Source organism: Liolophura sinensis, chromosome 10 (assembly GCF_032854445.1).
Source record: "Liolophura sinensis isolate JHLJ2023 chromosome 10, CUHK_Ljap_v2, whole genome shotgun sequence".
NCBI classification, from domain to species: domain Eukaryota; kingdom Metazoa; phylum Mollusca; class Polyplacophora; order Chitonida; family Chitonidae; genus Liolophura; species Liolophura sinensis.
Genome location: NC_088304.1, coordinates 27,314,025 through 27,328,098, shown reverse-complemented (window position 1 = coordinate 27,328,098; position 14,074 = coordinate 27,314,025). Strand labels below are relative to the sequence as shown.

Genomic DNA, 14,074 nt, shown 5'->3' with positions numbered 1-14,074 from the left:
GTCATTGAGAACATCTTCGGGTGGAAATACTGAAGGACTCATGCTTAATCTTGTTCCCTTGTAAATGCTTCTCTTGTTGGTGTGATTTCAATCCCATGATGGTCCCATCACCAAGTTGGCCGTTTATAAGTCAAGAAAGTTGTGACGTATTCGATGGATGACGTCATGTCCGATCCCGGACTCAATGGATAAATGCTACTGAGAATCACGGATGGTCCCTACACTCAAAAACTTAATCTGTTAAGTTTAACAGAAAGTCTGTTGTCTAAGTGATGCCAGAATGTATTGTGTTATTCTAACACAATATTGTGTCAGACATAATATCCTGTTAGTCTAATAGAATCGTTATGTTAAATCAACAGATTATGTGCGTTATGTTTAATATAGTGTTCTGCTTCCATGACAATGCATTCTAACATCACTCATATAACAGACTTTCTGTTAAATTTAGCAGATTGTGTTTTGAGAGTATAAAACCAACAGGTTCGAGTCAGTCCGACTTCACAGATAATAACCACAGGAAGCATATGGTCGATCACACGTATACATAATCGGCCTGCGTGGCCAATGGGTGTTAGCACGCAAGGAGCCTCTCGTCCAATGGGACATTGGACAAATTTTAATTTCCTCCCACCATAATGCTGACTGCCGTGGTATAAATGAAATATTCTTGAGTACGGCGTAAAATACCTATCAAATAAATAAATAAATAAAGTATGTATAACCCTGGTATATCTACAAAATTCATACAGGTCTTTATGAAATCTAAAAGAAAATACTGCCCTCAAAATGTATTTTATTTTGTAATTTATTTAATTATTTACTAAACTGGTGTTAACTTAATTTTGCTGTACTCAAGAAAATTTCACTTACATGACGGCGGCCAGCATTATAGTATATTTTGTAATAACACATGGTTCTGTCTAAAACTGAGGGTCATTTCTACACTTTTAAATCAGCTTAGATTGTTATATTCTAAACTGGTACTAACATACATGTACATGCAAAATTAGGATTTCACGAACTGAACAAAAAGATAGTTTGAATTATTATGTTTTAAATCTTCATTGCTGGCGAGAAACGGGAAAACTTTCCTTCTTGGAATATATCATATAAAACCGAATCCCTGGTTTGCATACCATTATTATTTCGTCTGCTTATAAAATCCTATAAGTACTATAAAACTATACAAGATTTGAACATGATACAACCCCTTGGAGGAACTTTCATTAGCGTACAGACATAAAGGATTTAGAGCCAGAAAAGCAAGAAGAGAATTTTTTTCAAACGACAGTGTATCGGATGAGTAGGTTAATTAAGTACGGCACTTTACCAGTTTACCCTAGTGCAGTTTTATTCTAAGCTTAAACTTTACTAACCTGGGACACTGACCCTTGAACTGGTTATTAATAAGTACACTGTAAGAAAAAAAAGCACCTTGATGATTGGCATCTTAACAAATTTGCTTAGTACAATACCGGAGCTAAATCTATGGTCATTTGTACACGTCTTTATCTTATCAAGGGACAGATATTGCTCGACTAATCTACTTCTTTACATTCTCCCATGAAAACTGTGCTGCAGATCTGACATCTGTAAAATCTGTATTACACAAATGATGCGTTATTCATATTTTGGCAAAAATTTAGAAAATAGCTATAATTGTATCTACACATAATTCTTTTGAACGTATCCAATTAATACACCGCTTAATGACCTGGATTAACGTCAGCTAACACCTGGCCTCGATCCACGACCTTGAGGACTGAGATTTATCTCTTAGCTGTGGCTCTAAAATTATGACCCAAATTTCTCAGGTAACGATACATTAGGTTTTAGCGAGAGGATTTTGCCAGACAAGTGGTTTTGTGATGATGCTGTCTCAGCTTCTTGTCATCGGCGCCTTCCTGTCTTCAGCGTTCGGCAAGGATATCCACCTTATTGTGCAGCCAACGGGATCTGACAATAATGACGGGTAAATATACATTCTACGTGCATAAACACTTGAGCATATACCATCGTGGGCCTTTATTGTTGCCCCCAAAATTTTATTGCTCGCACTTGACAGAATTAAAACGTCCCATGCTAAAGCCGCGTTCACACCTTGCGACTCACCGTATGAAGCTACCATATTCGCTTGGTCGAAATGAAACAGGACAAACGCTATTATTTTACAATTGTAGAAATAGACAATTGGTTTGTGTTGGCGCATCGTGGTAAACGTACTTGTCTAGTTTAATTCATCTATCGAGTGCATACAGCTTGCACGATGTAAAGGCGGCTTTACGCTGGGAGAAAGATGAAAATTTCATTGTTCTCAATCATCAACGTACAACAGATTCTTTATTTATATCCAACCGCCGCAGTCCATCGAGTCTTCCAACATAAAATGGTAGACTTGATTTCAGTGCTGTCAGTCCGCAACATGCAACACGTGCTTTTTTCGTCCTCCAGTTGACGCTATTTTAAAGTCGGAAGTGATATTGACACCACGGATTCATGTAACAGTGTTTTAGGGTTCTGTATCGTATTGAATCCACGATGTGTGAGTAATAAATACGTCCTTGGACAGAGAGATGGTAGATTCTAAAGTGTTCACTGTTTCTGGAGCTTGGGGACAATAAACCTTTAACTGCTCTCGTCTGGCCGTCTATGCTGTCTTACCTTCCTTGAAGATCTTTTGTGTTTTATCACTATGATTTGTATATCCATGCATCACACGTGGGAAAGGTTCCCAGTAATTCTGATCGTCAACAATTTTCAGGTCTCCTTCACTGAACCTCACGCTCGGACTTCTTATTTCAGGTTGACCCATCCTCTGAAGACGTTAGAGAAAGCAATTGCTCGGTTAGACGACGTCGATGTGAAGGGGAATAGTAAGAGTTTTACCAACGAGTTAGAGTCTAATTCTTATTTTCTGTGAACTACATTTAAGGTATTAAATTCATAAATAGAGCAGTCATTTCCAGAGAAATCCTAACCTGTAACAATGCAAAGTTTTCTCATTCGCCCTCGATCATTAACTCTGAACTGGTCTACTTTTCAAATGTATTTAGAATAAAGAGAATTGTTTGCACTAAAGGTCTTCTCCAGGTCCTTAGAATACTATAGTGATGTTTTTAACACTGCATGAATGAAACCTTCTTTAAATGAAATTACACAATGGTTCTAGCACATTTACGATGTGTTATCCTCCGGACCTTGCGATAAGATTCTAATATCCTGGAAAAGTGTTATAATTTATTATAGCAAACCAGGTCAACTGCCACTATATCACTTTAGCCTTTTCTCCAAGGGATAAAGACTTTGGCACCCGATTACATTTTGAAACCAAACAGTCCTGTGAAGTATCGTTATCTTGGTGGTGAAAATACGAGAATACTGTATTCGACAGGAGTTTTCATTGAACTGCGCAAAGGATACTACGATTTGTCCCAGACAATCTCCTTGACAAAGAAGTATGGGTTCCATGTCACAATACGTTCATTTTACAACAAGGAGCAAGCCCATGTGGTAAGTATACCACACTTATCTGACACGTCGTCACAAAATCTAGGCGTCGAAACTGACATTCGTATACCAAGCGCCAACCATAATAAATGTTCCGGATTAATAATCGCAAGAGCAATTTTCAAAACAATGTTCAGCAAAAACCACCAAAGAGCAAATAAAATATATTAAGTAAACAAAATTAAGGAGTTCATGCAAGCGTCAACAGTTCTCTGTGGTGGTGGAAAGACTATTCCGTTTTATATAGTCCAATGAATCCTCAGTGACATGTTCCAAGTAAAATCGTGTAATGTTTGAATTCAACATTTCCATTCGCACTTTTCCTTTATAAGACAGGAGGGAAACGATTAGATCCGCATTTGTTCCATCCGGTGACAGACGCGCATGTGCTTCAGCGTATTCCGGCTGTAGCGCATTCAAAGGTGAAGTAAAACTATTTCGGTCCTGAATATCACTAAAAGATTTTTATAGAACAATTGCTGCTACTTAATTATGCTGGTCCACTTTACCGATATAATCTTCAAAGTGGAACAGAATAGATAAGTGGTTGCTTAATTGTGACGCTTTACCTCATATCTAGCAGTCGCTTGTAATACATTGCTTTATCCAGATAAGGTCTGGACAGTCGTTGTTCTCCTTTCTCTATACATTCGTTTGTCAATAGTTATAGACTTACACGTGTGTTGTTGTTAAACCTTCTCGTAAAAAGTGTGGATCGTCAGAATATTAACAAAAAGAACACAAAATAGCATACCAATTATGGCCATGTCATTTGACTGGGTAAGATAGTGATTTAACAAAACTTCCCCTCCGCTTTACTAAAGACAATTTTCCTGCAATAAAACAAGCATTGTGTGAAAACGACGTGATCCAAAAGTCCATCCCTGTCTAACTATTTAATTGTTTTGCTTCCAGGTGCGTCAGTTGAGGTTTGCAGATGCCGGTATCACCGTCCCACAGCTCGGTGTCACGTCACGTTTCGGGTTTTATAAATCCCGAGAGGCACCCATGGAGATTTTCTACAACAGTAAGCCTCTCCGTGTTGCACGATGGCCTAATGATGTGAGTAGTACAGTACTGCATGTGTTGTGGACTTGAGGTGTTCTTAAACACGTTCAGTGCTCTACTTGTTTGAGGTCGTGTTTACACGGTACGATTGTCAAGTCCACCCGTCGAAATGGTCGGGTCCAGTGAAGCTAAAACTTGCGCCATGTCGTACGGTTGTTGCATTTGAAGGCAAGCTTTGTTTGGACATTGCTTATAAAAAAGCATTTGTCCTATTTTCAGTACGAAAACTCGCAATGTGTGAACACAGCTTTAATGAAATCCAAAAAAAAAAAATTAAAAAATACAAAGGATGATACGGTTGTTAGCTTATTAAATCTGTAATGACAGTGCCTTCTGATATTGATCTTATGGTTTCTCTCCAGTTACAGTATATATATGATTTATTCAATTCCAAGGTAAAAACAACTACAACTACTATTTATGAACGGATTTTACCTGTTTTGCGTGTTTTTGCCCTCTTCAATGGTTTTTGGCCGGGGGTAGGGATTGGGGATGCATTTTTCACATCGTCTTTTCTCTTTTATGTCAACCTCTAGAAAGCCCCCAGCTAGTACAACGGACCAGATAGATAACTGCTACAGATACACAAAAGAGATAAACTTTACAGAATAATTTATCATAATGTGGCCGTTCTTTAATTATGGATTAAAATCTTGGTCTACCCTGGAAATAATCATGTTGTACTATTTAACTGAGGGCTCCTATATCAACGTCGTGTCTGTTCCGGATGGGAGAGAAGGGAAAAGGTTTGGATACGCAAGTACGGTAGGCAACCGAGCGGAGAAATGGAAGCAGGAATCGGACCTGTGGGTGTACGGATTTTGGTAAGGTAGTCCAGTTATGAGAAAAGTGTGCTTTGTTTGTGTGTACCTTGGATTGGATGTTATACGAATTTCTATTGGTCAATGGTTTCGAGTTTTGTCAGCAAGCAAACCTAGGCTAATGGCGTGTCATGTTATCTGATCTCTGCTGCAAAGGATATAAAAGACTACAGCATAAAGAGTGAAAGCAGAGCAGTGAGGATAGTGTGACAGTTGGCAAATCGCCACACGTGTCACCGGTGTTATCGGGTAATTTATCAATTTTCCTTAATTAGGGTTGTATTCTAATTTCTCTTGAACACATTAAAAAAGTAACTATGTATACGCGCCCCTCCTAGCACCTAAGGCCTAAGCAGAATTAGGCAAAAGTGTATTGATGCTAGTTACAATTTATTATCACAAATGGTGTTTGCAGGTATTGGAGTTGGGCGGACGACGCCGGCAAGGTCGCTAGCATTGACACGTCTAAGCGACTCATTACTTTGGAAACAACTACTCGCTACGGATTCCGGACAGGTAAATACCGGTCGAGGGAACAACACGTTTTTACCACCGGTTTAATACCTACCAATATGAAATCTAAAATCTTAAAATATAACACTGACATTTCAATACTCGCGAAAAGAATACTTAACAGCTGAGTTGTATAAAGTAAGCTTTAGATACATTTGTTTAATTACTTTCTGAGATATTGCTTGGCTACAAAACGTTTTCATCTTCAATGGTTAATTTCATTCAATTAAAACCATTTGAAGGATTTATCTATATATTTATTTGATTGCTTTCTATCGCCATACTCATGAATTTCCACTTATCTCATGGGGACCACTTTCATGGACAGATGGAATCGGAGAAATCAGTTTTTGCCAATTTTCTGCGGATCGCTCCATGCACGTGTGGTGTATGTCATGTTAGTGTGAAGCAAGTGGTCTCCATTAAACTTAATGTTAGACCACGCGAGAGATCATTAATGATCTTGAAAATTCCCTGTCTGAGAATAGTTTTCAAACCACCGCTCACGAAACCTAGAAACTAAAAGGCAAGCTCTTTCTAGGATGAATGGGTATTCAAATAAACAAACACATTCTCACTGAAACGTATAGACACGCAACGTACACTATTCAATGTCGTCATGATACGTGGTACAAGCAGTTTGGGACATTATTCAGGTCATGTATTGAATTGTCTCATCAGGACACTACCAAATGGGCGCTCATGCCGGCTACAGTCAGCAGGGAGGATATTTCAGCGTTTTTAACGCGCTCTCCGAGTTGGACCAGCCAGTGAGATACACAGATTTCAGCAAACTCATTTAAATAACTGACTAATAATTGACTTCGTTACTCACTTTAATGATAATTGCACATGCCTTGGGTGATTTATATGACAGGAAATAAGAATGAACAATTATTAATACCAGATGTTTTAATACACTTAACTGGTTTTATTTCCCAGCGTAATGGTAAATAAATAGCAATAATATTTTACATGTTTTGCCGCCCTAATTGAGCAGCTCAGTCAAATGAAAGAGCAGTTATTCGACAGTTTGCCACAACTAGCTGGTCATATCCCAAGATCTGGGTTTCATGCTTTAAGTCAGAGACTGGGTTTTTGCCTCGTCGTTCACTTTTTACAGGGAGAGTATTACATAGACAGAACATCCGGTATTCTGTACTTGTGGCCGCCGGAACACAACGGTGTTGTGTCCACGAATGACGTCATCTACGGCTCAATGATCAACACATTGTTCCAGTAAATATATATTAGGACTTGATTATGTATATTTTGGTTTTATGCATTTTTACAAGTTTTGACAAATATAATACAACTAATATATCACCAGTGAGATAAATATGTCAAGAAATGCCTCCGTGGCCGAAGTGGTTAGCACGTCAGCACGGCGTAATGACCCAGGAGCCTCCAGTCAGTACGATTACTCTGAAAACCATCAGTGAGATAAATATGTCAAAAATGCTATAGATTTGCATTCAGATAAGCCTGACCCAGTAGTAGGAGAAAAAGATTCACAAATGTCAATAATCAATGACACATAAGGGTTGGCCTTTCATGGCATCAGTAGAGGAGTTTCGAGTTCGAACTTTTGTCGTTAAAGGCAAAAACAGTCCTACGGTATCATGTGACTCGTGAAAACGATAGGCAGCCTTTGTTGGCATTAATTTACCGATGGCTTATCTCATTGTGTTCTACAGGCATAGATGACACTTCATTCCTTTAGAAATTTCTCAGATTCACATACGTTCAGTGCCTCAATTTTCTCCTCAGTTGTACTCTAAGTAACCTTATATGAGACTTTTCCACAAACCTATGTTATAGTAAATGCTATAAGTAAACGTTGCCTATCTTTTCCATACGCCTATGTCATTTTAAATGCGATCAGTAAAAGGTGACAGGCGGACTTTTTGACTTTTACCAATAAGAGTTGTAACCGGAAACTCGCCTATTGACACTTTGCATGTTTATGTTGTAATGTAGATTTAATTCCTGTATAATTCCAGGATGTCGGGCGCGTCGAACATCGTTTTCCAAGACTTGATTTTCGAAAACACGCGTCACTATGGCGTTGATGGATCACATTTATCATCGTGTAGTTTTGAACGGATCGAAATACGAAACACAGGTACAATTCTCGTTGTGTTTGTTTTATACAGGTCGTTTTCTAATTCCTACATTCGCTATGTGTTTTGCTCTAAACACTTAGGATCACTGTAGTATTTGGAAATTATCGTTCTGTGTATTTCCTCTCAGACTCTATGTGCACTTTTGAGACTTTGTTTCTCGCCTAGGTTCGTATGGTATGCACCTGTCGGGGTCTAATGTGACAATTCGACAATGTGATATTCACGACACAGATGGTGGATTATCGATCAATGGTAAGGTACTGGCTTGTCCGTTGTCTGAAAAATGTGACTATGATGGGCGTCATCTCTGGTGTCTTGGGCATGGCGTTCCAGTGAGGCAGCATTATACACATGTCAGCATGAGTCCGGCATGCTAGAAGAAACCAACGTGATATGACCGAAATAATGTTGAAAGCGACGTTAAAATTCAATCAAACAAACACTCAAACAGCACTAAATTAACAGCATTTATGGGTTCACTTAGTCTGTTTAAACCCAAGCCATTCCTATGATCAAACGACACAAGGTTAATATAATCATTTTGCTGGAAAAGTCTTGTTATGCTGTCCAGGTGGAGACAGGCGAACGCTGACATCGTCTGGTCATGTCATCGAGAACAATCGAATCTTTGAGTTTTCCCGCGTCACTGCTGTGGGAATGCATGGTGTGAACATAGCTGGTGTGGGAATTACCATCCAGCACAATGAAATCTCCCACGGTCCTTATACTGGCATTATGTGGAAGGTGAGTTCAGAGAGAACGATTCTGTCGGCAAGGTGTTTTTTTATTGTTTTTTTATTTTCCCCAGATGTTTCTTTGTATCAATAAAGCGATGCATAAAGTCCCTTTGCCAGACTCTTGCTGTTCCTGGTTGGTCATACCTGTAAAAAAAGTCCCCTTTCTAACTCTAATAGGAAATAATTACATGTATTTCCCTGTTGCGAGCGTATTATTTTCATTGAAATTAAACAGGGCCATCTTTTACAAATCTTCAGAGACGAGCTTTTCTATTCAACTTTTGTATTAAATCAAGGTATTCTATTGTAGACATCATATTCCGAAAAACGAATTTGCTAGAAAATTGATTTACAGGGCTTTATGGAAGTTATGAGACAGTTGCGGGCGACGCTTTTAAATCATAGTATTGTTTTACTGCAAGGGTAATGATCACGTGATTCGCCGGAACCACCTCCACAATCTGTGTACAGGGACCAGTGACTGCGGAGCCATCCATTCTGGCAGGGACTGGACATTTGTGAGTGAATGAATTAGTTTTTATAGAACTAGTTCATTACAGTGATTTTAAGCCACATTTGTGGGTGAAGCCGTCTTGTAAACGATTTCCGGTCTGCTGTCTTGAGTAGGTTGTTTCTGTCGTCAGGGGATCGTTACGCAGAATCTTACGTCTCTAAAATGGCAACCTCTGTATGGTTGAGTTTGGCAGGGGCTTTTCACAAATGAGCAGTTTTTCACGAGATCAGTAATGTTCCAACATATACTACGAACGAGAACTTCTTAGTCACGTGGTATGCTCATATACTATCTGAGCCAAACGTTTCAAGCATCTTTTGAGTATTCCCATGAGCAAGTAGAATGATACGCTTACTCGTATAAATTGAAAATATCGTGTGCCCATTTGCCACCTACCACACTGTCGTTGAAGTCTGGTTTTACTCTTTTAGCTGTATTCTGTTATAACATGGCTGTTATATGATCGTCTCTTGCAACCTCATATGTCATGGACACATATAATCTCCCGTCTTGACCATCGGATAACAAAGCCAAATCGCGTCTTTAAATACGTTGTGTTTTTTGTTGTCAGAGAGGTAACGTGATCAAGGAGAATCATATCCATCACGTGCTTAGGTTCTTGCCAGGAGCTGAGGTCCGTGGTGTGATGCTGGACGACCAATACTCCAGTGTTCTCATCGAGGGCAACGTTTTCTACGAGGTTAGGCGGGATTTGATTACCAAAATCGGACGACTATAACTAAATTCGGGGCCTCCGTGGCTCAGTTGGTTAGTGCGCTGGCGCAGCGTAATGACCCAGGAGTCTCTCACCAATGCGGTCGCTGTGAGTTCAAGTCCAGCTCATGCTGGCTTCCTCTCCGGCTGTATGTGGGAAGGTCTGTCAGCAAGATCGTCGTGGGTTTCCCCCGGGCTGTGCCCGGTTTCCGCCCACCATAATGCTGGCCGCCGTCGTATAAGTGAAATATTCTTGAGTACGGCGTAAAACACCAATCAAAAAAAAATATATATATATATATATACTAAATTCACCTCACATTAGTCACATTCTACACTAAATTTACGTTTTCTAACTGTAATTTCTCAATAACTTATGTTTAAATTTTATCACTGAATCCGATATGTATCCCATTTTCATCACAATTTGCTTCACCACGTGACTCTTGCTGAAGTCAATTTCTCACTGAAACGTCTCGGAGTGTCGATTAAATATCATCTCTTGTCACTGTAAGTGTTGCTGATGCTTTAAGTAAGATAAAATTTATTTTGTAGAACGAGGTTCACTTCAACATAGGGGGCGGTCGGGACAACATTGCTCGCTATAACGTGTTCCTCAATCCCCACTCAACGGTGATCGACGTGGACGGGAGGGGCATCAACGGGCACAGCAACGACAAAACCCTCCATGACACACTTGTGGTAATCAGTTCTATTCTATTAAACTCAATTTACACAGTGATAACAATGCCTGATTGACTGAATGAACATTTGATTTATTAATGATTTGTCCATCCGCCTGTACATTCATTCACCGCCAAGCCTTCTGCATTTAAAGGCCAGAATCTACTGATATAGCTCCCCAAATCGATCATACTAATTTGGTATGCTGCCTCACTAAATCGAGGGGAGGGGATAATTATGACATTCTGACTCCGGGTTACAGTTTAATGTCTGGTTCATGTGCACGTGTGCGTTCCATTCAGTATGGAGCGTCGGGTAACATTCTAAAATTGCTAAAGTTCAACGGATGAAACTACCTATAAGGTCTTAAGATTTTGGGTTCCATGGACAGAAAAGAAATAGGGTTTTATGTCACTCAGTGGGAGCCAAAGATGCTATTAGGTAATGTTTTTATATCTTAGAAGAAAGCTATCTTATGACTTCACAACACATCGTCAATATTTCAGCCATATCGTGAAGCTGCACGTGATTTTGGTATTACCCGGTTTTGACGAATCTGTGTATACATACAGCTCTGTCGAAGACTTGCGATCTAGAAGCGATTTCAGATTAAAATATGCCTCTATAAGGTTAATGCTAGAGTGGGTATGTATGTTTGTGCCCCCGGACAACGTTTACATGTATAGCCGGATAGCAGCAGAAGATAGAAGATTGGGCCTCACTACTTTAGGATTTTTGTATTCCACCTTCTTCTCGTTTCGAAAAAGCATTATGTATTACTGCTTCAACACACATTGGCCTCCGTGGCTCAGCTGGTTAGCGCCCTAGCGCAGTGTAATGACCCTGGAGTATCTCACCAATGCAGTCGCTGTGAGTTCAAGTCAAGCTCATGCAGGCTTCCTATCCGGCCGTATGTGGGAAGGTCTTGCAGCAACCTGCGGATGGTCGTGGTTTCCCCCCAGGCTCTGCCTGATTTCCTCCCGCCATAATGCTGGCCGCCGTCGTATAAGTGAAATACTCTTGAGTACGGCGTAAAACACCAGATAAATCAAATCAACCTACAGTATATTTGCCAAACAACGTATTTGCGCTATTATTTATTCATTGATTTACTTAGAATTATTTTGAAGAATATTTCAATACGACGGCGGCAAATACTATGGTGGGAGGAAAAACCGGGCAGAGCTTTGGGGGAAACCCATGACCTTCCGCTGATTAGTATTTGTAGTAATAATCGACCTGATCAAGGCGTTTATTCAGTTGTCTGTTTTTCCCTTGTCCACAGGCCCTGCCATATAAAACTGGTATTTGGGCACAAAAGTACCCAGCATTGGCTCGAATTGATCAAGGTCACCCAGGGGCTCCTGAAGGTAATTAATTACTGACGCTTTTACAATCTATACATTCCTCTCAAAACAGTTAAAATTACATAAACATAATGGAATCAATCTATATAAACACAGCCAAAGTCAGTGTATTAAAATTTTCTAATATAAATTGGCATGTATGTATTGGACGTTTTACAACATAGATTGTTGTAAGAAATGTGCCTGTACACATCTGCAAATGAAAGGTGATACGTTCTGTTGGAACACCAGGTAATCAAATCTACAAGAACATGATCATCCGTGGCAGCCGCCACTTGATCAACTACCATGGGGCATTCCTACAAAAAACAGAGTATTTCAACTTACATGATAACTATGAGGTAGGTGTCCGGGTATCCTTCATGTCTCCCTAAGGTGTTTGTGTAAACACAACTCAAAACGCAATCGTGGTGGATTGGATAAGTGAATGGCTTACGTGCCAGTGTTTATCGCCAAGCTTTTGTATCTTGTACTAAGAAATGCCAGTTTTATTCTCTTAAATATGACTTGACCAGCTCTCAGTTGAATTTTGGCCTCACGTTTAATCTCATTTGAGTGAGTGAGTGAGTGCTTGGGGTTTAACGTCGTATTCAACAATTTTTCAGTCATATGACGACGAAGGAATCCTTAGGGTGCATGCACGTGTAATGTGCCTCCTTGTTGCAGGACGGATTTCCACTGCTCTTTTATTTAGTGCTGCTTCACTGAGACGACTTACCAAAGGCAAGTAAGCCGCCCCGCCCGAGCCATTATACTGATACGGGTCAACCAGTCGTTGCACTATCCCCTTCATGCTGAACGCCAAGCGAGGAAGTTACAACTTCCTCTTTTAAAGTCTTAGGTGTGAATCGATCAAGGATTGTTCCTGGATCTACCGGTCCCGAAGCGGTAACTCATTTGAAGCTATAGCACAGCTGTCTTGGAAGGATGAGCAACTTAGGAATCCCACGTTGCTAAATAATATAAGGTGTGATGATCGAATGGTTGCTAGGTCTTATTGTGACTATTCGTGACGTTGATACTAGTGCTTTTGATTCACTGTAGTGCCATTCCTGAAACAGTGGCGTTGGCCTGTATAATTATGACGTTATGGACACACTTTCCTGTCAGTTTTGAAAACTCCCATAGAGACTAAACGGCGACACTGGACGAAGGAGAACCGATGTTTTGTGCATAGAACACAACTATGTGTGCATTTGTTTGTATTTTAAAAGAGAGTTGTCTTTCTGAAGACGTAAAAGATTTAGGTAAGCTGTGGTTTCTATACCACATTCAGTTTATTTAGTGATTATTGGTATACCAGTTTTCAATAATGACAGCTCGTTAGGAATGACTTGTCCGGAAAAACCCTTTCTTTTTACCAGCTGTTATCAAAGTAATAGATAACACATTATTAATAACAATTTTTTTTATCTTTTTCTAGACTGATCATGTCAATGAATTTAACAACTTCCATGCTGGTGACTTCCGGTTTGTGTGCGGCGCTGGAGACTGGGCCCAGCAGAAAGGAGTGCCCCAACCCCCGACTATGGCCGATGTGGGGCCCCATCTGCCAGTCGGGCCCTCGTATAAAGGAAGTGAGTCTGTTTGAACCAAATTTCCAGATGATAGTGACTCTTGATCAAAATGATAAGGCTTCATGGAAATGACTACTATGCTTTTATGAAGATCAAACTGAAATAAAACTGTTTAAAACATCTGAAGTAAACCATTTAGTAAAACACGGGTGTAACATATTATACTGTGTAATATGAAATAAGGGTATATACATATAAGGGTATATATATATATATATATATATATATATATATATATATATATATATATATATATATATATATATATATATAAGAATTTTTGCCGGATAAATTCAGATGTTTTGTGTGTCATTTTATGATCATGCACATAAGTTATATCTCCATCTCCACATCATGTCAGCTTTATAACATGTAAATGATTTTGATTTTTTAGGCCTGATTGTTCCGCAAAAAAACTCTCCACTCAGACAGCATTGTTGATA

The 14,074-nt window shown here is 39.5% G+C and overlaps 1 protein-coding gene across 1 annotated transcript; it reads left to right on the top strand.

The window, feature by feature from the left end:
* The first annotated feature begins 1,874 nt into the window (after positions 1-1,874).
* Positions 1,875-13,645, top strand: LOC135477056 (uncharacterized). Its single transcript, XM_064757207.1, has 17 exons — positions 1,875-1,975; positions 2,806-2,876; positions 3,395-3,513; positions 4,426-4,572; positions 5,275-5,402; positions 5,815-5,915; positions 6,594-6,682; positions 7,036-7,151; positions 7,916-8,037; positions 8,204-8,290; positions 8,610-8,782; positions 9,198-9,293; positions 9,861-9,989; positions 10,559-10,705; positions 11,973-12,057; positions 12,286-12,395; positions 13,478-13,645. The coding sequence occupies exons 1-17, from the start codon at positions 1,875-1,877 to the stop codon at positions 13,643-13,645; spliced, it is 1,989 nt and encodes a 662-aa protein (XP_064613277.1).
* Positions 13,646-14,074: the final 429 nt, after the last annotated feature.